At 46.3% G+C, this 26,151-nt stretch overlaps 1 protein-coding gene across 2 annotated transcripts in view; it reads right to left on the bottom strand.

Annotated features, from left to right (window-relative positions):
• Positions 1-25,410, bottom strand: part of bun (TSC22 domain family member bunched) — a 315,510-nt gene extending 290,100 nt beyond the window's left edge. The window contains exon 1 of one of the 2 annotated variants that reach the window (XM_071685053.1): positions 23,051-25,410. In XM_071685053.1, coding sequence (XP_071541154.1) covers positions 23,051-25,155 — 2,105 coding nt within the window. In that variant the 5' untranslated portion in view covers positions 25,156-25,410. The remainder of the gene's footprint in view (positions 1-23,050) is intronic. The other variant, XM_071685054.1, reaches the window with a different exon arrangement.
• Between the last annotated feature and the right edge of the window lie 741 nt (positions 25,411-26,151).

The following is a 26,151-nucleotide window of genomic DNA, read 5'->3' as shown; positions in this document are numbered from 1 at the left end:
CTACGTTATTTACATTTCTCGTCAAGAGGCAGAAGATGCGATGAGGAATTTCACACTAGAACAAAATTATATCTAAACTTGAGACGAAAACATATTCTCAAATACCTCAATGTTATGTAAACATCTACTACCTTTCCTCTGAATATATATCCCAAAGTAATCGACCAAAGTATTACTTATATAAACGTACCAAGAAAAGAGACGCCTCATCTTTTTTGCGAGGAAGTAAAAATCGCGTTTCTAAAAGAGAACAAATGTCTCCATTAACTCCAGGTTGAGTAAGGACAAACAAAATTCGCTTTCCCTCTATCTAATCTGGAAATGCTCAGCTGATAACAGCCAAAGAAGGCAATACGCAGTGGAGTGACCTGCTCTACATAAGTCTTGCATGATGAAAATGCACACACACACACACACACACACACACCAAAAAACGTACATAAATTAACCCCTTGAACACGACGGCAGTACGTCACACGGGAGAGGTGGTACAGCATTAACTACACCTGTAGTACCCTAGAAGCCAAGATCCCCATCTTTTACTCTGGAAATAACTCCTTACTGGCGCGACAGGCATGAAAGTGTCCAAGATACAAACCGGAATTAAAAAAGCGGCGACACCGGGAAACCCTAGACTCTTCAACACCTGGCTTCGAACTATCAATAACTACCATCACTAACGACCCTGGATGCATAAGAGAGGCCTGTCGAACACCTAACCTGGCCAAGTACTTACAAGACCAGCCATTGGCTGTGTGGGCCAGCAGCAGCGGGAGGTGGAAGCAGTGGCTTCCAAAATTTTGCCTAGCTGACCCACAACTGAACCCAGCAGACTGGAACCATGCAATTATAACACTCGCTAAGACTGTATAATACCTGTTCTCTCTCTCTAAATGTAATAAATCATTTACTATAATTAAGCCACTAAATGAACAGGATTTCTTTATTTAATCTATTTTTCTTTTTGCCCTAACGAGTTGATATTGCTTGTCACTTGAGGCAATCATTGCTACACCCTCGTACACATTATATGTAATGAACGACGTCACATAAAATATGATGATTAATAAATAAAACGTATAAAAATAACAATATAAAAAATCTATGCTGTGCCCTGATTATCTGGGGGGGGGGGGGGTTTAATTAAATGACAGTAATTACGACCAGACGAGGTCAGAATATATAGCAACTACAATGTATGATCTATCCCTCTCACTCTCGACCTCCACAAAGTTCAATAAGCCTCAACACCCTATAAGACTTCCTCGTCCGCTAAGCCCTTAACCTAACCACACACACACACACACACACACACACCGCCAATGGACACATCCTACCAGTACCCCTTCCCCCCAACACCAGCTAAAAAGGTACACATACACCACACCAGAACACGCCCGTCCATACCACATCACGTACACGGCCCGCACACCAGAACACGCCCGTCCATACCACATCACGTACACGGCCCACACACCAGAACACGCCCGTCCATACCACATCACGTACACGGCCCGCACACCAGAACACGCCCGTCCATACCACATCACGCACACGGCCCGCACACACCTGACACAGAGCACATCCCACATACACCCACGTAACTATGTGCTTGGCCGATCGCAAATGCGATACGTGAGGAAGTGAGTTACTCGTGTGTGTTGATGGAGGACCCAGGAAGCAGGCGACCCGTCACAAGGAGAGGTCAGTGCGGAGGTCACGAAGGAGGAGGAGGAGGGGAGGGGTGGTCTGAAGATGGTGGTGGTGTCTGGAAATGTTTCTGGTCACCGTTGTGTCGTCCCCCCCCCCCCCACACACACACGTCGGTCACATATATAGAGTCGAAAACCACACGAGAGCTGAGAATCAGAGCAACGTTACGCCCCTTGAGAGCAAGACGGTACGACCCCTTGAGCACGACGGTACGACGACCCCCAGAGCACAACGGTACGACGACCCTTGAGCACGACGGTACGACCCCTTGAGCACAACAGTACGACGACCCTTGAGCACGACGTCCAATCCGACGCGAGGGGGGTCGTGCCGCCGCGTTCAAAGGACGACCGTGCAATGAGGGAATGAAGTGTGATGCGCCAACTGATGACGACGTATTGCTATTCCACCACACAGCGGCAAGACGAGGACACCCAACACATGATGATGGCCATGATGCTGGTCCCCACACACACACACGCACACACACACACACACACACACACACTGTGAGGCGGGAGTCGTTTAGGCCAAGCACCACCACTGGAGATGGGCCAACACTGCTTGCAGTCAGACTACGAGCATGACAACAACATTCACAACTCCCTTCACCTGATAACCGACGCCTTCCCCCTCTCCAAGGGGCCTCACGCTCACAACCACCGTATGATGTAGTTCGCCACACACACACACACACTGAGGCTAGAGGTAGAGTGGTTTACGCCTCCCTGCCCCCAGGGGCCCTCGCTCACAACCACCGTATCCAGACCTATCAACAATACATTACCCACTTATGAATGAAACTATGATTACATGATAAGGGACTATACAGCCACAAACGCTCATCAACTCTTTAAACTAATTTCGTTCATGCGTATACGAGAGAGAGAGAGAGAGAGAGAGAGAGCTACCACTACGCAAATGCGTTGCGTAGCTCCTCAGCCGAGAGGGTACGGGGCGTCGCTGGCACTCAGGGGTTAACTTTAAATACGCAATTGTCACATTTGGGACGAGAGCGGAACACGACGCGTCGCTGACCCGCGTGTCGTGTGCACAGTGTAACCTGTCTGGCATAAATGAGCGAGTGAGAGACGACAGGTGTCAGCAAGAACTCCCACACGCCCTTACACACCCTGGAAATCCTCCCCTCTCATTTTTTTTTTTTTTCCAAAAGAAGGAACAGAGAAGAGGGCCAGGTGAGGATATTCCCTCAAAGGTCCAGTCCTCTGTTCTTAACGCTACCTCGCTATCGCGGGAAATAGCGAATAGTATGAAGAAAAAAAAAAAAAAAAAAATATATATATATATATATATATATATATATATATATATATATATATATATATATATATATATATATATATATATATATTCCTTTTAATCCTGGGGGAACTGAAAGACGAAAAGTTGCCAAGTGCACTTTCGTGTAATGATCACATCATGAGGGGAGATACAAGAAAGATACATAACAGTCAGCCGATATACAACGAAGAGAGAGAGAGAGAGAGAGAGAGAGAGAGAGAGAGAGAGAGAGAGAGAGAGAGAGAGAGAGAGAGAGAGAGAGAGAGAGAGAGAGAGGTGTGGACAAAAACACGGATACGGTGTATTATTGGTGTGGTCTGGCGCGGGCGAGCACCAGCTGCAGGCGTCCCCAGTTACCCTCCGTCGCTGCCCGAACTTGAACGTCTCCTGGCCCTAATGAACTCTCCCGTCAGAGAGAGAGAGAGAGAGAGAGAGAGAGAGAGAGAGAGAGAGAGAGAGAGAGAGAGAGCACGTAGAGCAAGGCACCTAGCGCGCCTCCCCCCCCCCCCCCCATTCCTCCCGCCAGCATCATCACCACAATGTACCATTTCACACACGATCGCGCGCGCGCGCGCGTGTGTGTGTGTGTGTGTGTGTGTGTGTGTGTGTGTGTGTCCGGCCACCCGACTTCTCTTTACCTTTACGTCGGGCTTGCACGTCTGGCTCTGCGGTATCTCTGCCGCCTCCGCCACGACCGACCCCCGACCACTTCCCACTGTCGCACCCCGCCCATGCCCAGGCCGCCGCCCCACACACACACACACACACTCTCCTACCCCATACCCAACGCCCCAGCGTCATTCCCACTCACCCCCACGGGGCGCCCCACCCTCCCGAATGAACGAGGCGTCCATACAATATCATCTCCGTCGAGTCGATGTCGCGTGGTGAGCACACACCACCCACCGCTGCCGTGACGTGAGCTCAAACTAACGGCGGATTATCAAAGCCGATAACGATGGTGTGTCTCGGGGTCGACTGACAGCCGGCTTTTAATGGGGCTGGGCCCCGGCTTATCGCACATACTCGACACCCACCACCACCAACTCTCTCTCTCTCTCTCTCTCTCTCTCTCTCTCTCTCTCTCTCTCTCTCTCTCTCTCTCTCTCAGTCACGTTTCCGAGGGAGGAATTTTGTAAAGGTGAGTATTGCTACCTCTCGAGGAGGCCGTGGGGTCTGACATGGCGGGTGTGGGTGTGTGTGGGGGTGGGGGAAGTGTGTGTGTGTGTGTGTGTGTGTGTGTGTGTGTGTGTGTGTGTGTGTGTGTGTGTGTGTGAGCACCGCACACACAAAGCCACGGTACACAAGACCAAGCGATGGTTTCCTTTTTCCAGGTGACATAAGGACAGTTTGAGAGAGAGAGAGAGAGAGAGAGAGAGAGAGAGAGAGAGAGAGAGAGAGAGAGAGAGAGAGAGAGAGAGACAGAGAGAGAGAGAGAGTTGGCCAACCCCACCCCACCCCCTACAGCAAGCACAGAGTCGCTCGTCCTGGACTTAAAACTATATATCGTACTTTTTTTTCAGAGCAAGTTATTGTTAGGCGTACACAGACTCTTGTTCAAAACAGCTGATCAAACACCCGTCTATAACAGATGGTCAAACACCCGTCTATACCAGATGGTCAAACACCCGTCTATAACAGATGGTCAAACACCCGTCTATAACAGATGGTCAAACACCCGTCTATAACAGCTGATCACACACACGTCTATAACAGATGGTCAAACACCCGTCTATAACAGATGGTCAAACACCCGTCTATAACAGATGGTCAAACACCCGTCTATAAAAGATGATCAAACACCCGTCTATAACAGCTGATCACACACCCGTCTATAACAGATGATCAAACACCCGTCTATAAAAGATGATCAAACACCCGTCTATAAAAGATGATCAAACACCATTTACAGCAGATTATTAAACACCTGTTCATAACAGATCATCCAACACTTCTCCACCAAACACCTGTTCCAAACAGATCATTTTCCCGATGTGTTTCCATTTAATCCCTCCATGTGAGTCATACAGGTAATATTACTCCACCATCAGTAAAACGAAAGCAAATGAAGGGACGAACCTGTTACCTTCAGTCACAGGAGGGTTGAACACTGTGTGTGTGTGTGTGTGTGTGTGTGTGTGTGTGTGTGTGTGTGTGTGTGTGTGTGTATGTGTGTGTGTGTGTCTACATATTGCAATAAATCACAGTGGTGCGAGTGATCTAGTATTTGCCGATAACCACGACGGAAGAAAAAAAAAAAACATGAAACGCGATAAAACCCGAGTGCAATTTCGTGCATTAATCACACCGTCACGGGAGACACAATCCTCCCTCCCTCCCCTGGCGATGTAATTATACGCGAAAGTTCACTCGGGGGTTATCGCGTTTCACTTTTCCTCGTGGTTATCAGCAAACGAGCGAGTCTGCTTCTTAAGAAACTGGAAGTCCCGGTTTACATGTCGAGATCTCTCCCTCTCCCAACAGCTGCTCTGTTTGACAAAGACGACAACTGTCCAATTTATAAACAGTCCTTGGTTAACTCTCGTCGTTGTATATCAAGTGACGGTTATATTTCTCTCTTGTGTCTCCCCTGATGATGTGATTATGACACGAAAGTGCACTTGGGAATTTACCGTGTTTCATTTCCCCCCCGTGGACTCATAGGAATATATTGATATATTACAATTCGGTGTTCCCGGACTCCACCTGCTCAAGGTTACTTAACACCGATCTATGGCACCACAATGCCTCCCCATAAAACGACTTCAAACTCCAAAGGGGCCGACAGTGCCCTGCTAACGGAAGTACCGCAGGGTTCGGGCTGCAGCAGCTACTAGAAACGTCCCGAGGGGGAGTGGGTGTTGCACCACGACTCTCTCACAGAAAATGGTCCCGGGGTTAACTAGCGTAAATAAACAGACTCCCGTTTCCCCGTCACCCCCTAGCGACCCTCCTCCCTTCAAACAGTATGGTCAGGATGGCCAATAAGGCCACTAACCCCAAATGAACAATGGATACCACGTGTCATCTTGCAGAACAGTGGAAATGGGGGCGAGACACGAGTGGTGCCCTGAAATCCACACACCCCAATCCTACACACACACACACACACACACACACACACACACACACACACCTTTATTCATCTCAAAACTCATACATCGGTTTCAAAACACCACACTAGTTCATGCTAGCACTACTGCAGTCCCACTGTCAACCAGTGGCAGTATCAACACTGTCCGCTGGCGTTCTGCAGCAGTATACAGCATTATCAACACTGTCAGTGCAGTATACAGCAGTGCCAACACTGTCAGTGCAGTATACAGCATCATCAACACTGCCAATGCAGTATACAGCAGTATCAACACTGCCAATGCAGTATACAGCATTATCAACACTGTCAGTGCAGTATACAGCATTATCAACACTGTCAGTGCAGTATACAGCATTATCAACACTGTCAGTGCAGTATACAGCAGTGCCAACACTGTCAGTGCAGTATACAGCATTATCAACACTGTCAGTGCAGTATACAGCAGTGCCAACACTGTCAGTGCAGTATACAGCATTATCAACACTGTCAGTGCAGTATACAGCAGTGCCAACACTGTCAGTGCAGTATACAGCAGTATCAACACTGCCAATGCAGTATACAGCAGTATCAACACTGTCAGTGCAGTATACAGCAGTACCAACACTGCCAATGCAGTATACAGCAGTACCAACACTGTCAGTGCAGTATACAGCAGTACCAACACTGCCAATGCAGTATACAGCAGTATCAACACTGCCAGTACAGTGTACAGCAGTATCACCACGGTCAGTGTTGAGCAGTATACAGCAGTATCACCACCGTCAGCGTTCAGCAGTATACAGCAGTATCACCACGGTCAGTGTTGAGCAGCAGCAGCAGTATCTGCAGCCGCTAGTCACACTGCACGTGGAGGGACCATTGGTAAGAAAATCAATGAAGGAAGAAGACGTCATGGTGACCCACCGCTGCCTCAGCTGACGAGACAACATGTACCACACCCACTACCACACCACCCACCTCAACCCACCCACCCCCCTCACACGTGTACGCTGCTACATCACGCCTGGCCGACCCGCATCCACCACACTACTACATCAAGGGTCCTGTGGTGCCTCTAACCCAGCCTGACCTATCCCAACCCACCACACGACCACATCAAGGGCCCTGTGGTGCCCCAGGCTAAGCCTGACCTATCCCAACCCACCACACGACCACGTCAAGGGTCCTGTGGTGCCCCAGGCTAAGCCTGACCTATCCCAACCCACCACACGACCACATCAAGGGTCCTGTGGTGTCCCTGGCCCACCCTGACCTATCCCAACGCACCACACGACCACATCAAGGGCCCTGTGGTGCCCCTGGCCCACCCTGACCTATCCCAACCCACCACACGACCACATCAAGGGCCCTGTGGTGCCCCAGGCTAAGCCTGACCTATCCCAACCCACCACACTACCACGTCAAGGGTCCTGTGGTGCCCCTGGCCCACCCTGACCTATCCCAACCCACCACACGACCACATCAAGGGCCCTGTGGTGCCCCTGGCCCAGCCTGACCTATCCCAACCCACCACACTACCACATCAAGGGTCCTGTGGTGCCCCTGGCCCACCCTGACCCATCCCAACCCACCAGACGACCACATCAAGGGTCCTGTGGTGCCCCTGGCCCAGCCTGACCTATCCCAACCCACCACACGACCACATCAAGGGTCCTGTGGTGCCCCTGGCCCACCCTGACCTATCCCAACCCACCACACGACCACGTCAAGGGTCCTGTGGTGTCCCTGGCCCACCCTGACCTATCCCAACGCACCACACGACCACATCAAGGGCCCTGTGGTGCCCCTGGCCCACCCTGACCTATCCCAACCCACCACACGACCACATCAAGGGCCCTGTGGTGCCCCTGGCCCACCCTGACCTATCCCAACCCACCACACGACCACATCAAGGGCCCTGTGGTGCCCCTGGCCCAGCCTGACCTATCCCAACCCACCACACTACCACATCAAGGGTCCTGTGGTGCCCCAGGCTAAGCCTGACCTATCCCAACCCACCACACTACCACATCAAGGGTCCTGTGGTGCCCCTGGCCCACCCTGACCTATCCCAACCCACCATACGACCACATCAAGGGTCCTGTGGTGCCTCTAACCCAGCCTGACCTATCCCAACCCACCACACGACCACATCAAGGGCCCTGTGGTGCCCCTGGCCCAGCCTGACCTATCCCAACCCACCACACGACCACATCAAGGGCCCTGTGGTGCCCCTGGCCCAGCCTGACCTATCCCAACCCACCACACTACCACATCAAGGGTCCTGTGGTGCCCCTGGCCCAGCCTGACCCATCCCAACCCACCAGACGACCACATCAAGGGTCCTGTGGTGCCCCTGGCCCAGCCTGACCTATCCCAACCCACCACACGACCACATCAAGGGTCCTGTGGTGCCCCTGGCCCAGCCTGACCTATCCCAACCCACCAGACGACCACATCAAGGGTCCTGTGGTGCCCCTGGCCCAGCCTGACCCATCCCAACCCACCAGACGACCACATCAAGGGTCCTGTGGTGCCCCTGGCCCAGCCTGACCTATCCCAACCCACCACACGACCACATCAAGGGTCCTGTGGTGCCCCTGGCCCACCCTGACCTATCCCAACCCACCACACGACCACGTCAAGGGTCCTGTGGTGTCCCTGGCCCACCCTGACCTATCCCAACGCACCACACGACCACATCAAGGGCCCTGTGGTGCCCCTGGCCCACCCTGACCTATCCCAACCCACCACACGACCACATCAAGGGCCCTGTGGTGCCCCTGGCCCACCCTGACCTATCCCAACCCACCACACGACCACATCAAGGGCCCTGTGGTGCCCCTGGCCCAGCCTGACCTATCCCAACCCACCACACTACCACATCAAGGGTCCTGTGGTGCCCCAGGCTAAGCCTGACCTATCCCAACCCACCACACTACCACATCAAGGGTCCTGTGGTGCCCCTGGCCCACCCTGACCTATCCCAACCCACCATACGACCACATCAAGGGTCCTGTGGTGCCTCTAACCCAGCCTGACCTATCCCAACCCACCACACGACCACATCAAGGGCCCTGTGGTGCCCCTGGCCCACCCTGACCTATCCCAACCCACCACACGACCACATCAAGGGCCCTGTGGTGCCCCTGGCCCAGCCTGACCTATCCCAACCCACCACACTACCACATCAAGGGTCCTGTGGTGCCCCTGGCCCACCCTGACCCATCCCAACCCACCACACGACCACATCAAGGGTCCTGTGGTGCCCCTGGCCCAGCCTGACCTATCCCAACCCACCACACGACCACATCAAGGGTCCTGTGGTGCCCCTGGCCCACCCTGACCTATCCCAACCCACCACACGACCACGTCAAGGGTCCTGTGGTGTCCCTGGCCCACCCTGACCTATCCCAACGCACCACACGACCACATCAAGGGCCCTGTGGTGCCCCTGGCCCACCCTGACCTATCCCAACCCACCACACGACCACATCAAGGGCCCTGTGGTGCCCCTGGCCCAGCCTGACCTATCCCAACCCACCACACGACCACATCAAGGGCCCTGTGGTGCCCCTGGCCCAGCCTGACCTATCCCAACCCACCACACTACCACATCAAGGGTCCTGTGGTGCCCCAGGCTAAGCCTGACCTATCCCAACCCACCACACTACCACATCAAGGGTCCTGTGGTGCCCCTGGCCCACCCTGACCTATCCCAACCCACCATACGACCACATCAAGGGTCCTGTGGTGCCCCTGGCCCAGCCTGACCTATCCCAACCCACCACACGACCACATCAAGGGTCCTGTGGTGCCCCTGGCCCACCCTGACCTATCCCAACCCACCACACGACCACATCAAGGGCCCTGTGGTGGCCATTTGTGGTACTTTTGAGCACCTGATTCGATAAAACATCTCTGGAACCAATTCTGTGACATCCAACTGGAATCATTCTCGTAAACATCAGAGAATCCCAACAGAGACTTCAGTAGCTGAAATTCTTGAAGTAGTATAGGTCTTTGCAATGACACAGCAAACCTTACACTAAGCCCAGTTTAGTGCTCTGTTAGAACAGATTCATAAGCTTATCTGTGCACTCTGTGCCTGGTGCTCGTCTCTATGACACCTCCAGATGCAGCTCTTGCGCAACATAGTGTTTCTCATCCAACACCCACCCAACCATCAGCGTCGGAAACAGCCGATGACAAGCGTCCAATACTTTGCTATGGCACAACACAACCAACACCACAGAATGGCCCATGATATCTGATCCGCTCTCACTGTCAATCCCTTATCTGACAGACTAAGTTTAAGACTGGAACTAATGCTTATATCAAAGGCTTCTCCAATCTCAAATTATCGTTCTATAGGCCTAAACAAAACTTCCTCTCCTTGCATTTATCAATAACGAGACCATGCATATATCTTTATCACGTCCCGTGAGCTGTTAGAATATTCTCAATCGTCTCAGTGTTGAAGTGGCCTGTGAGCCAGCCAGTAGTAACTCAGGTTCGACAACAATGGTTAACTCCATCCATCCTCTCCAGTACAGACGAGGCATCAAACACGACCTCCCTACCTTTCGTATTATGGCTCTTAATTTCTCTCCACTATACCACAAGTATTCCCTTCCCGTCAGCTCCTCGTTGCTCTTTCTACTGACTGAACCTTTAGCCTTTTGACATGAAGCTTTGAATCCACTCGCTGTTTCTGTCTTTCTAGGTCCTGTGGTCCGGTCGACATGAAACTTTCTAAAATGGGTTTACTGCTGCAATCTGACCGAACAGTCAGCCATCTTTTTAATTACATACCGTCGGCTTTTTAGTGGTTGACAAGCAGCCATCATCACCTGACTGGAGTAAACAAGCAGATACTGTCACTCACTAGTTCTGTCGTTTAAGACAAAAAGAAGTGATGACACCGGAAGAAGCCTATTGGCCCGTGCTAGGCAGGGCCTTGAGCCTGTCCACTCTCGACAACCAACAGTTTACAAGCAAATATCTAAAAAGTAACATCTTCCACCACCACACTCTACCTGTCTTCTTAAGTTCACCAAAGAGAAGTAAGGTTGCATGACCTAAATGCTCTCAGCGGAAGCGACAAGATTACTTGACCCATAAGTGAGTGACATCAGCCTTCCAACCACACACTTCAGCCTTAGAAGAAAAGAAAAATAATCTCCCCATTGTTAAGAAGTTTAGGAAGAAATAGAATAGTCAACGGTAGAAATAGAAAAGTCAATGGTAGAAATAGAAGAGTCAACGGTAGAAATAGAAAAGTCAACGGTAGAAATAGAAAAGTCAACGGTAGAAATAAAAGAGTCAACGGTAGAAATAGAAAAGTCAACGGGAGAAATAGAAAAGTCAACGGGAGAAATAGAAAAGTCAACGGTAGAAATGGAAAAGTCAACAGGAGAAATAGAAAAGTCAACGGGAGAAATAGAAAAGTCAACAGGAGAAATAGAAAAGTCAACGGGAGAAATAGAAAAGTCAACAGGAGAAATAGAAAAGTCAACGGGAGAAATAGAAAAGTCAACAGGAGAAATAGAAAAGTCAACGGGAGAAATAGAAAAGTCAACGGTAGAAATAGAAAAGTCAACTGCCACCCAACACACGCTGGTTGTTGAAGGACGCAGGCTTAATTCGGGCTAGGCGCCGCTGTTTCACAAATGTTTGGTCAAACACGTAGCTTAACAGCTGCCTGCTTTACGGGAGTTCTGTGCCGTTAACCTAGTCGTCTGTAGATGCATGTGGTCATCTGGGCAGTCCTGATATCCCTCGGTTTAAGTCCTGATCCTGAGCTCAAGACAGTTCCCTTCATGTTTACCCTTCTTATAAAAACTCGATGCAGTCGCACTGTCAGCGTTTCTCATTTCCATCGACCCCAGATTCCAAAGGCCTTTTAATATACCTGAAATCGCTTGCCAACCCTCCCATCACCACAATACAACCCTTGATCTAACAACTTTTTCATCCGATCCTCCCCTCATGGCGTCTTCTAATTTTCTATTCTAAATCCCACAAAGAGTAAACAACAACAACCACAATTTGGTCGGTCATTTGACACGCGTAAGTCAGAATATACAAACTATAAAAGGAAGAAAAACGTAGTTGCAACATAAAATCTTTTTTTTTAAGGATAATTTGACCTTGGACAGCAACACAAGAGCCTTGCACTCACTAGGTGACCCCCCCCCCCTTTCCCTCACGTCCAAAACAAACCATTATTCTATTTACATGTCGAAATTTAGGGGTATTTCAAGTGGAAGTATTTTGGATGGAAATTATGTTACCGTCTCTTTTGTTTTCCCGTTAACGCCCTTTAAAATCTGGGAATTCGTCTCCCCCAGATGATAGCCAATTGTTTCATTCGTGGCTTAAGGCAGAAGGCTATATATAAACCCTTCTTAAACGATCCTCACAAGAGATCAAAAACTTCACACTAACCTCAGTACATGAGGCTGAAGCCACCACTCTCTCCCTCCTACCAAACCTCCCACAACATTCGACGGGACTTGGTGAGGTTACCTCACACCAAACCCCACCTCCATAATGGCTCTGTACCCACCACCCCAGCGGCATCCCAGCGCCCCTCACCCACAACAGTTCGCAACAGGGTCGTTTTCGTTAACGGCTTGACTACAATGGCACAACTGTATTAGATGGGCCGGCCTTTGACCGGACCCTTAAACGGTACACTGTGAAAGGCCAGACCACCATACCCATCAACAGACACACGAGCCCATCCAACGCGACCATCAATAAACGCAGCAGCCATAGGGCACCAGCTAGGGCGACCGCCATGCCACGCAGCAGCTACACAAACGGCGTCTGTCGAGGGGGTGCCGCCCGCCAACAGGTGCAGCAAGCAAGTCAACCACCATCATCCGGCTAGGTTATGGCCACTAACTGCCCTCCAACAAGGCCTCAACAAGCTCACTCAACGACCCGCTACCGCCACCACATTCCAACCATAGTTATCCCTCCCCGTACTGTGAAAATAGGCAATGACACACACACACACACACACACACACACACACACACACACACACAAAACAAAAAAAAACACATAAGAACTAGTGGCGATGGCTCTGGGCTTAATATGATACATACAGTCTGTAAATCTGTGCACCATGGGAGAGAGAGATATAAGAGCCATTCTATTACAAGCTTGAGTTTTCTTTGATAAGTAACATCGCTCTGAATGATGCAAAGAATCAGCAACCAGAGGAGGTGAAATCAAACTTGATGTTGAAGAAATCATTTTCAGTATCAGCTGTGAATCTCTAGACCAAGTTAACAAATCGGAGTGTAAAACTGTACAATGCATTACTTCAATTTCAATATTCTATTCCTTGATAGAGGAACGGGATGTACTACTTTTAAAAGGGTGAATGTGAAGGAGAAAACTTGCTAAAAACAGGACCTCACTTCAGTACACTGAAAAGGAAATGTTCAGGAAACGATTCACACCAGAACTCGAATAGGCTTTTAATGTCTGGTCACCACACAAGAAGTACAATGAACAATTAGCGATATACCACTGGACAGCAAAGAAATGGTGATACTATGGATAATAAAAGTTGAGATACAGAGAAAGATTAAAGGCCATTACTTTGCCTATAAAGGAAGGGAAAAGAGTCAGGGGGATAACTTGATCACAACCTTAAAGTTTCTTAACCAACAAATGAAATCTTGAGCAACCAGAGGCCATAATAAGAAACTAAGCAGGACACTTGGTTAGAAAAGATGTAGTTTTATATTAGGGTGGAGGATGAATTGATTAAGTGAAATTTTGAATGCTGATTATATATGAAGTTGAAAATGTTGCACAATATAACAGTACACCTGGAGCAGTCTTCACGTGTCTTTTGCCCCCATAGCCCAGGCAAGATACAGGCGACTGGACGGAACCATGGCTGTTTAATCTGTTTATGGATGGAGTGGTAGAAAAAGTTTGAGATGGGGTCCTATGAGTGTTGAACTCTCTCTCAATACCATACAAACTGGTGATTACATACACACACACACACACTATCAGATTATTTAAAAGGTTTTGACCCATACAAGGCTCCTGGTCTAGATAAAACTTTCAACCTATGTGATGAAGGTGTGTGCAGATACACTAAACAAACATCTTAAAATACTCTTTAGGAAGCTGCTGGAAAAAGAGAAAGTGTCAAGGAAGTGGAAAATTGCAAACTTTGCACTTATCTATAAGAAGAGACCACAAAGAGGCAAAGAACCACAGACCAGTCCACTTGATGAGTGGTGTCTGTTCTGTTGAATATGACTAGAGAGAAATTATCTAAACAAGAGTTAACACAGTTTTAGGGAAAGGAGGTCACATCAAACAAAACTCTTAGACTTGTCAGACAAGAGGGAGGTTCGAGTGAATAGTCTGTATCTAAACTGGAAGAAAGCATCTAACACTAAACCACACAGGAAGGCTCTTTTAGAAGCTGGATCATCAGTAATAAAAGAAAGATTCCATCACTGAACAGAGGATTATTTTTGAGGAAGGGATCTATGTAAATGACTTGCAAAAAGGCATGAACTCCTATTTGAGTATGCTTGCAGATGATGAAAATGTCATGAGGGAAGCAAATATCAAAGAGTGCATCAACTTACAAGGAGACTTAGATAGACTCCAAAATTGGTCTGGATGATAAAATTCAACAAGAGTAATCATAAAGAAATGATGATGGAACACACCAAAAGGTCTTAATACAAAGATCATCTATCAGGAAATAAGCTGCAGGAATCTGTATGTGAAAAGGACGTGGGAGTTGACATCATCCCTAACCTGCAGCCAGATTCCCACATCAAGAGAAAAGTACAGATTAAAAAACTGTCTGCTGGCACATATAGATACAAATCAGAAGCATTATAAAAGGGGCAAATTGTGTAAAATGAACATAAGAAACATATTCACGTATATGGACACGATCAGAAAATTATTCACATCATTTCTATACTACAAGGTTACCCTGTTTTCTGTCTTTCAATACACAAACAATGTTACCAGACACATGATGATGATTCACCCCAAAACACAGTTGCCAATAATTCATCCATTTCTATGGAAGAAGAGATATTACATACAACATCATATCATGAAGCATACTATAGAAAGCAGGTCCTGCCTGTCTTCAGTCTGTATACAAACCAAGGAAGTTGCCACTTTCATGACGATTAATCCTCATGGAATATATACATGGAAACCTTACCGACCATCTGAACATTAGCAATTTTCGGTCGAAAGCGTTAACCATAACTATTATGAGGGTATGTTAAACTGTATTTTCCACATATATTTTCTCCACAATTCTCTTCAGTAATGCTACCCATTACACCACAGAAGTCTGTATGTGTGTGTGAAATTAGCTCTTTGGACTGTATGGGCTGAGAGTTTTACACTCACGGGTCCCCATCTGTTGTGATTGCTATCTGTGTTTTACAGGAAAAGAGTTTTACACTTGTGTCGCCCCATCTCCTTAATCTTGGAAATATGTGCCGTGTCTTTTTTTTTTTTTCCAAAAGAAGGAACAGAGAATTGGGCCAGGTGAGGGTATTCCCTCAAAGGCCCAGTCCTCTGTTCTTAACGCTACCTCGCTAATGCGGGAAATGGCGAATAGTTTGAATGATGAAAAAAATGCAAACACACACAAACACATCCAGCTTATGCCAGATACCCATTTCATCAGCCATCCTCAAGGTGAAGATGAACAAATGGGAGGAATGTGGACTGTTTACTGCAACCAGGATTCGAACCTATGTGGGTATGATTCTAAGCTGCCCATGCATGCATGACAGTTAGTAATGCAAACCATGTGTGTGTGTGTGTGTGTGTGTGTGTGTGTGTGTGTGTGTGTGTGTGTGTGTGTGTGTGTGTGTGTGTGTGTGTGTGTGAACTTTCTGTGCCAGCAAGCAGCCTCTTAAACCTTTGTAAACTGCTGGCATTTGCAATGTCCTTGATCAGATCAATCCAAACATCCGTCACCTTTACACTTCAGATCCTTTCTAACAATCTTTTTCCTAAGCTTGTAGTCAGGGCCTCTGCTCATAATGGCGTTGCATCTCTTGAAGAACTATTCACTCTCAATACAGTCCAGCTGAAATAGAGACTTCAAGGCTGTTATCAGGTTTCCCCCTTTCTCTTCTCACCTTCATGGTGGACTGCTTTGTAGCCCTCAGCCTTTCACCACACTTCATTCCTCTTAATTCAGGTATCATCTAAGTGGCTCTCTGTATCCTCTCAATAAAATTTTTGCAAGCAATTAAGTGAGGTGACCACATCAATCTATCTATCTCCCTGTCAATCTATCAACACACACACACACACACATATATATATATATATATATATATATATATATATATATATATATATAGTTTTGGCCAATGTTATGAACAACTTATCACATTTATCCTTATCAATATTCTTTAAATGTGATAGTAATACCAGCCAAAAAGCCAGTTCACCTCTTCTCATTTTTCTGTATGTTCAGCTATGGCAATGAATTAAGTACAATGTTGACCCATAAGCCTTCTTTCACAAACAGATTCCTTTATTCTATTTCCTGCTAGATAATAATCACATGAAGGCCTATTCTAACTCTCCCATCATCATTACCTCACACTTACTTAAACTGAATCACATGAACTATTTATGTGACCAAATTTGGAGTTTATCTAGGTCTCCCTGTAAGATGAGGCAATCATCATCACTTACTTCTCTCAAGACCTCGTGTGTCTGGTTCTGCATATGTAAACACACTATTTAACTGGTTAAGTCTTCAGCAAACATCATTCTTTCTCGCTGTACCACAGGTTGCCGATTTCAACAATTATCCAGAATGTGCAATATAAGTTTCAAACCTACACCGAGGCAGTCTGAAGAATATTCATAGCACAATATTCTAAATCTTAAGTTAAATAAACTATGCTAGTTTAAGTTGACAAATTTAAAACAAAGTTTGACATCAGCTGAAAGGACACGACCAAAAAAAAAACTCTAAAATCAATGATTTTTCACAAAACATTTTCCATCTAAAGATAATTTGTACATTCTTTATCCGTAAACTCCAGCATATACCCAAAAGACACTAACCCAGCACAAAGTAATCTCAAAAATTTTCCACCTTATATTTCTAGATCATATGTTACAACATGTACAGAGCATCAGATTGGGGAAGAGCAGTGCGGTTTCAGAAGTGGTAGAGGATGTGTGGATCAGGTGTTTGCTTTGAAGAATGTATGTGAGAAATACTTAGAAAAGCAAATGGATTTGTATGTAGCATTTATGGATCTGGAGAAGGCATATGATAGAGTTGATAGAGATGCTCTGTGGAAGGTATTAAGAATATATGGTGTGGGAGGCAAGTTGTTAGAAGCAGTGAAAAGTTTTTATCGAGGATGTAAGGCATGTGTACATGTAGGAAGAGAGGAAAGTGATTGGTTCTCAGTGAATGTAGGTTTGCGGCAGGGGTGTGTGATGTCTCCATGGTTGTTTAATTTGTTTATGGATGGGGTTGTTAGGGAGGTAAATGCAAGAGTCCTGGAAAGAGGGGCAAGTATGAAGTCTGTTGGGGATGAGAGAGCTTGGGAAGTGAGTCAGTTGTTGTTCGCTGATGATACAGCGCTGGTGGCTGATTCATGTGAGAAACTGCAGAAGCTGGTGACTGAGTTTGGTAAAGTGTGTGGAAGAAGAAAGTTAAGAGTAAATGTGAATAAGAGCAAGGTTATTAGGTACAGTAGGGTTGAGGGTCAAGTCAATTGGGAGGTGAGTTTGAATGGAGAAAAACTGGAGGAAGTGAAGTGTTTTAGATATCTGGGAGTGGATCTGGCAGCGGATGGAACCATGGAAGCGGAAGTGGATCATAGGGTGGGGGAGGGGGCGAAAATTTTGGGAGCCTTGAAAAATGTGTGGAAGTCGAGAACATTATCTCGGAAAGCAAAAATGGGTATGTTTGAAGGAATAGTGGTTCCAACAATGTTGTATAGTTGCGAGGCGTGGGCTATGGATAGAGTTGTGCGCAGGAGGATGGATGTGCTGGAAATGAGATGTTTGAGGACGATGTGTGGTGTGAGGTGGTTTGATCGAGTAAGTAACGTAAGGGTAAGAGAGATGTGTGGAAATAAAAAGAGCGTGGTTGAGAGAGCAGAAGAGGGTGTTTTGAAATGGTTTGGGCACATGGAGAGAATGAGTGAGGAAAGATTGACCAAGAGGATATATGTGTCGGAGGTGGAGGGAACGAGGAGAAGAGGGAGACCAAATTGGAGGTGGAAAGATGGAGTGAAAAAGATTTTGTGTGATCGGGGCCTGAACATGCAGGAGGGTGAAAGGAGGGCAAGGAATAGAGTGAATTGGAGCGATGTGGTATACAGGGGTTGACGTGCTGTCAGTGGATTGAATCAAGGCATGTGAAGCGTCTGGGGTAAACCATGGAAAGCTGTGTAGGTATGTATATTTGCGTGTGTGGACGTGTGTATGTGCATGTGTATGGGGGGGGGGGTTGGGCCATTTCTTTCGTCTGTTTCCTTGCGCTACCTCGCAAACGCGGGAGACAGCGACAAAGTATAAAAAAAAAAAAAAAAAAAAAAAAAAAAAAAAATGTTACAACAGAAAATACCCCTCCCAAAATATAAAACACTACAGTATACAGTCCTCTATAATGGTGTGGGAGGGTATTGAGTTGAACTGACAGGGAAGGGCCGTGGCTGACAGCATAGATGTTCCTTTTTTATGTAAGCGTACAATGTCTTCAACAGATTACATACGTTGTGTTTTGTTTCATGTGTGATTTTAAACATTCCATACATATCATTTACATATTCTTTACATAAAACTCATTTGCTGTTGTGTCATTAGGTTGCCAGTGACATCTGTGGATCATGTCAGCTGAGAATTTTAAACAAAGCTGCCAAACACTTTGCCAGTCCATTAGCACACTGCAGGCTGTCAAGAAACTCAAGGGTTAATCTAGAAAAATACCTTATATTTCGTCGTGCCCATAGCAACACTGCTGTAGTTTGATCTATTCTCATTTGTATAGAGAAGCAAATGTTCCAATCCAGCAAAATTTAGTATTTACCTTTACACCAGTCCAACATAACCACAGGGTACATCTGTTTCCCCATCTTTGTAAGGATAGAAGGCTCAGCTAACATTAGAGCATGGGGGGAAAAAAGTATTATCTATCACCTAAAAGAAGAGTTCTCTTGTCATTCCCATAATAATTAATCTTAAATATTTTCTTGCCTTATTACTAGATATGTCATGGCTCACAACATCACTCTATACTTAAGGGTCCCAAATCTGTACACTCTTTTTCGACTTAAAATGCAATGCAATTTCTTTCATGGAAATATGTTGGCGTTTACAGAAGTTTGCTCAATGTTCTTGACCCATACTGACAATATTAATCACACACTTCAATCAAATGCATTTTTGTTTTGTAATGTTATATGAATAATTTTCATTGTGCTATTTCAGCACCTATAGCCAATTGTTGTGATTTAATGCCATCAGATTAATGAATTAAGAAAAGTTCAGTATAACCATAATATAACAGTATTCAGTACTGAAATTAAAGTTTCAGTTCCACCACTTATTCTGTCAAAGTTTCAGCAAGAACCGATGCTCTTAAAAAAAGTATTTGTGTGTGTGTGTGTGTGTGTGTGTGTGTGTGTGTGTGTGTGTGTGTGTGTGTGTGTGTGTGAGACAGGGGGAGGGTGTCCAACTGAAAGTAGCAGTGAAATATGCAGGAGTGGCTGAGTGGAATGTGGGCATGTCAAAAAGGTGGGATGAGAATTTCATTTGCATGTTAAAAAAAAAAAAGGAAAAAAACTGTATGGGTGCTACCTAAAGGGAACACCCATGCTTAATATACACACAATAATGGGTGGCAGAGATATACAAGCAGCAGCAGCAGCAAAAGTGGAAGGTACAGGGGCTGTAAAAGAGAGCAAATGCGAGTAGAGGTATGAATACATCAGCAAACTTCATTGAGACTAAAGAAAATGTTTTGGAAGAACAACAGTCCAGGCAGAATAAGAGAACAAGTGAGAGCATCAGTGTGGAAAGTAGATAGTGAAGTGAGAACAGATAAAAAGGAGGTGGAAAAGAGATGGACGGACTAATTTGAAAGACTGTTGAATATGCTTGATGATGGGGACAACAGATGTGGGATGGCTGGGATGTGGAGGCACATGGAGCAAGAAAGCCATGGCAAGTGGTTTGGTGAAAATAATGTAAGGGCAAGCCTTGCATTAGATGGTCTGTCAAAGTGGCTATAGTGGATGGGATTGCAGATGAGTTTCTTAAAAAAGGATACAACAGTGCTGTTGATTGGTACGTCAGGATTTTCAACATATGCATGGTTCAAGGTAAGGCTATCTTGCTATCTTGAGGACTGGCAGAATGTCTTATAATTCACTGTATTTAGGCAAGGGGGGAAAGATGTTGCCACTTCACATACAAATGTTTGGGGATGTTGAGTGTACACCTGGTAAATTGTATGGGAGAGTGGTGACTGTGTTAGTGGTGGCATGCATGCAGCTTCAGACTAGGAAGGATGAGGACCACCTGGTTGCATTTGAAGAATCTGAGTGAGAAGGATTTGCATATGGCATTCAAGGACCTAGAGTAAATGTATGATAAGGTTGACAAAACTGTTTTGTGAACAGTGCTCCAAAAATATGATGTGGCAGAGAAGCTCCAGAAGCAGTTTGGAATTTTTATTAGGAGAGTGTGGCAAATGCACCAGGAGGGAAATTGGAGAGTGTGGCTCCAGGTGAAGATGGGTCTGCATCAAGAGCAAGTGATGTCACCATGGCTGTTTAAACTGTATACTGATGGGGTGGGACAGGTGGTAAATGCAAGGGTTTTGCAAAGACAGGCAGGTATGCAGTCTGCTGGGATAGGAGGCACTTGGGAGGTGTTTACAGGGGACATGGCCCTGGCAGCATACTCGTATGAGAAACTGCATAACCTGGTGCCTGAGTCTAAGTGTGTTTAAAGGAGAAAGGTTGTACCACTGGGAATACAGTCTCATCAAAGAACTACGTATGAGAAACTGCATAACCTGGTGCCTGAGTCTAAAAGTGTGTTTAAAGGAGAAAGGTTGTACCACTGGGAATACAGTCTCATCAAAGAACTTCTCGCTCCAAAGGAGTTTTCCTTGCCTGCTACGTGAAGTGGCACAGCATGCAGAAAGAAGTCCACGCTAACATCAAGAATCTTTCATTGAAATTAGTCAAAGTGAATTTCACTCCAAAGGAGTCCACATCTCCCTGCAACTTGAAGTAGTGTAACCATGGGGTAAGAGACAGTATGTTCAAGGTGAGCCATAACTATGTCACATAATGCTGCATGTTTGTTGTTACTACTGTGGTGTCAGAGTGTTGTGATGTGAGTATGAAGTCATCTGCACATTGGAAGACCTTGTTGTATGATGATAGCACTGGAAATTCAAGTAAGAAGACTGAAGAGGTCTGGAGAAAGAACTGCTCCTTGGGGAATCTTATTGTAGAGTTTGAAGGTTTAAGAGATAATGCTACAGTGAGTGACTCTGGCATGGCAGCCAGCTATGAAACTGGTCAGGCCACTTTTTGTTGTAGTTATGGAGGGTGTTTTCAAGAATAGTTTCTATGAGAATGAGTCGGATAATAGTGTCAAAAGCCTTGATAGTCTATTGTCTCCAGCACTGTGCTGGAAAGGGGTTGTGGTTGACTGAAGCCATCGAGGATATGTTATGCAAGGTCACTGTTAAAAGTAGTGGTAGACTAGATGAATCTGAAACCATGCTGTGTGTGTGTGTGTGTGGGAGAGAAGAGAGAGAGAGAGAGAGAGAGAGAGAGAGAGAGAGAGAGAGAGAGAGAGAGAGAGAGAGAGAGAGAGAGAGTGGGACATTGTACTTGAGTCTGTTACAAATCAGGTTTTCCGAGTTTGGATACATAAGACAGCAGTCATAAAATGCAGGAGGAGGAGGGGGAGTTGGATGGTTATAGGACTGGTATTACATTGGTAAGATTTCAGCATTATGGATTTCTTTTTGTAGTTGATGATATCTTCAGGGGCTTGGATTGCAACTGGGCCAAAGTGTTTATGTTGTCAGGACATACTTCCAGCAAAGGAGTACTTTCTATCTATGTAAAATTCTCATAGAGCTCAGGAAGCTGTCCACATCCACCAGAATGGATCATAATGTGTAGTGATGAAAATGTTTCTATGTGGTAGTGTCTCTCATCTGAGTAGTAAATGCATCATGGGTATGAAGGGTCCTCGGGCTATGCTGAACCAGTGTGTGTATAAATATATTAGCCAATAAATATGGTCCATATATAGAGAGCATAATCAACGAATTGTATTTACTGAGAATTATCAAATAAGCAATAATGGTGATCTATATTAAGAATATGCGAGGTTAATGGATGTAAAATTTGGTAGTACACCAGTATATCATATGAGCCTACAAAAATACCTCTCATACCCCCATACCGTAGCCGAAATGACATACAAAATATGCCAACATTATGTTTGTCTCCTGCTGCTGCGTCATCTGTTTTTGACATCTGGCACCATGTTGGCAGTGTATTCTTATGAGTAAGACTGGAATTTTGCAATTACAATAATGAAAACTCCAACATCTTAACAGCTAGGTAGGCTTAGTGATGCTTTCACAAGTACTTTATACATCTAACTCTATTTCCCCAATATACCATTATCACCCTATCTAATATAGTAATGAATCACAGACACATCAAAAATACAAAAAGCCATTTCCCAAAGCTAGTTTTGATGCAGTTAAACTGACTTTTGTCAGATGAGGGCCTAAGAGCAAGAGGAGTATATCTCGTACATTTGGTTGACATACCTTAATGCTTTATTCATTCCAAATTTAAAAAGGTCTTGAGAAAAATATTTGTTTCTATCAATAATTTCAGCACTTACCTTTCGTTGTCGTCGGGCTGACCACTACCGGCTGCAGGAGGAGTGGCGGTGGAAGCTTCATCCATAGGTGGACCTGGGGGTATTCCCTCCAAATTGGCAGGAGGTTGTTGTGCCTGTGGCTGTGGAGGTTGCTGCTGTGGCTGCGAAGACTGTTGTTCGGAAGGTGGAGGCGGCTGCACTGTGGATGCACCCATGTTCAAGTGAGCCTGGGCTTGAGCTGGAGTGGTAGCAGGAGTAGGTGCTGCACCTGTGCCAGGATGTGATCCAAGGCTAGGCTGTGGTACTGGAGATGGCTTTACATTGCTAGCAGGGGCTGCTGCTGCTGCCACTGCTGCTGCTGCTACTGCTGTCATTTGCTGGGTTGCTGCAACAGTTGTCTGACTATGAACAGCAGCTTGGACTATATTACTACTCATTTGCTGAGACACTGGTAACTGTTGGGCCGGTGGGATCTGCTGTGGTGCAGCCACTGATTTTGAGGCTATGGTCTGGGTCATCTGCTGTGGAGACGGACCACTCTGAACGACAGTCTTCTGAGCTAAGGTCTGTTGAGGCACATTCTGCTGCGTAAGATTTGCTTGTGCTACCACTGGCTGAGGCTGGCTCATCACAGTAGCAGGCTGCGAGGGAACCCCCTGATGGGTTACCCCTGGCTTTCCCATGGCCTGAGTTGGGATGCCTGTCATCACGTTAGGCTGTAGAGGCTGTGTGGGTATCCCTCCTTGACCTATGACACCTGGCTGGGGAACATTCTGTGGTACATTCTGCGGTACATTCTGTCCAGGAATTCCTGGCTGTGGAATATTCTGAGAGTTTATGGTGGGTTGGGGTATACTAGACTGGGCCTGTACAGGCTGATGTGGGGGTGGCTGAGCAATGGAACTTGGGGGCACCATTCCCGGCTGTATACTAGACTGAGTAACACTTCCAGGTTGCAAGTTTGGTTGTGGTAGACTGGAAGCCTGCAGTGACGTCTGTACATTGGGCTGGGACACTTGAGGCTGTTGAAGTGGATGTAGTGCAGGCTTGTGAAGGGTAGGCTGGGCCTGAGGAGGCGTCTGAGCGGAAGGTGATGGATGGACTGAAGCTTGCCCCTGCGGAGCCTGGGATGAAGTGGAATAACCTTGGGACAGCGGAGGCTGTAACTGTCCTTGCATTGGGGCACCTTGAGAAGTATACTGTAAAGTGCCCTGGCCCTGGGCAGCTGCCGCCCCTGTCATGTGAGGTGAGGTCTGTATAGGTACACCACCCTGGTTCGTTTGAGTTGACGGGACCATAGGTGTGGTTGCCTGGGTAGAATGTGGGACTTGGTACTGAGCAGGCACAGCGATGGAGTGGGGCTGAGTCTGGCCCGTCTGACCCTGTTGTTGCACTGGCACGCACAGCTGCACCACAGTCTGTGGCTGGTCTCCTGTATCTATTTCCTTAAAATTTACACTGCTGACAACCACAGACGTCTCATCCTTCTTTTGGCCGCTGGCAGCTGTAACAGCAGGAGAGTCCATAAAATCCAAACAAATCCACCTCCCACGTTTAAATGGCTCATTAGAATCTATCTTTACAATCTTAAACCTATTCTGCCAATGATTAACGTCATCTGATTCACCATCAGCTTTGGCCAAGGCAATGCCACCTTCTGTAACATTAACAGTAACACCCTGAGGTAGCATGGCTGTCATCACACCCCCAGAGCCCGTCTGCTGCACAAGAGCTGTAATTCCATACTGGGAACTTGTTGGGATCACAGGGGCAGGCCCAAAGAACACTTCCTCCGACTTGGAGTAATCTTCCGAGAAACTCGGCGTTTCCTGGTCAAAATCAGTGACCTTGGAGCTATCCATAATGTCGGAGATATCCTCAGTATCATCAGCACTATCTTCACCGCCATCGTTACTTAAACGAGAGGTAATACTGGTTATCTGAAAGGATGAATTTTTCTTTTTCTGATAACCTTGAGTAACTGCAGCGCCACTGGCCTGAAGGTGCAAGTTGGTCCGATCTCCATCTAGCCTCAGAGTCTCACTGGTTGTCAGGTTTATCACATTATTACTAGTATGTGATTTATCCATTAACTGACTGTTATGATCACTCATATTGGATGCCATATTGAATTTTTATATGAATCACAGACCTAGACCAGTTGCCCCGCTGGCTAGACGGAATTAGTTCACTGACACTTATCTCACAGGCTGCACTTGAGCACTTAATGGATCCATGGCAGATTACCAACGCTTGGCCATGCTGGCAACGCAGTTACAGTTCCCGAAGCTAAGTTTTTCCATGGTTTTCTAAATACATTTCCCCCAGAATCTCACCCTTACTTCACAAATAAGTGAACGTATAGACAGAGAATTTGTCTGATTTGTTTACCTATGAACTTTTATAGATGGCGCACACAGGGTCGGCAAATCCACAAAAAACATGTTCTACACGAGCGGTAAGAGACTCGGCGGGTTCCATAGAGGATTGAAACCTAAGCTCAAGATGCGCCTTTATTCATCCTCAGCCGTCCGATATTGGCCTCGTCCCATTCAGTGGAATCTATACCGATAAAAATGTTCGGCTGTGAACTAGTGAATCTGGCAATAATCTAAGCAAGAATCGAGAGACGTATGAATAATAATAATATCATTAACTCATATGAGATGGACGATCAATTATGTTAATTTACCCATTAATTATACGGTTACTTCATGCATAAATGATGTGATTTCTTACGTCATTTTTCACATAAGAGAACCTTCTGTACGTTGTCTGATAATTCAAAAAAACTTTGTAAACTATTGCTTAAATAATAGGAGAAAATGCTTTACACATGATATGCTATAAAAACAACCCACCAGGTCCCCATCTGGAATGATGGTAGTAAAGACACTGTAGTGGGTGAAATAACAAATGAAGGGCTGCGGAGTATTTGTGACGACAACGAATTATATCATTTCAACACAAAGCAATTTTTGACACGCCCATGATCCAGTGATGATTTATTGTTGGTTTATTAGATATTTCCTTCATGAAAGACATAAGCAAGTAATTCATCTTTCTTCGTCGTCTTAGAGACACTTCACACCACCACCTTGAAATATCGGAGAACCAGTATT

Source organism: Panulirus ornatus, chromosome 39 (genome assembly GCF_036320965.1).
Source record: "Panulirus ornatus isolate Po-2019 chromosome 39, ASM3632096v1, whole genome shotgun sequence".
NCBI lineage: Eukaryota > Metazoa > Arthropoda > Malacostraca > Decapoda > Palinuridae > Panulirus > Panulirus ornatus.
This window is presented reverse-complemented; position numbering and strand designations above follow the sequence as displayed.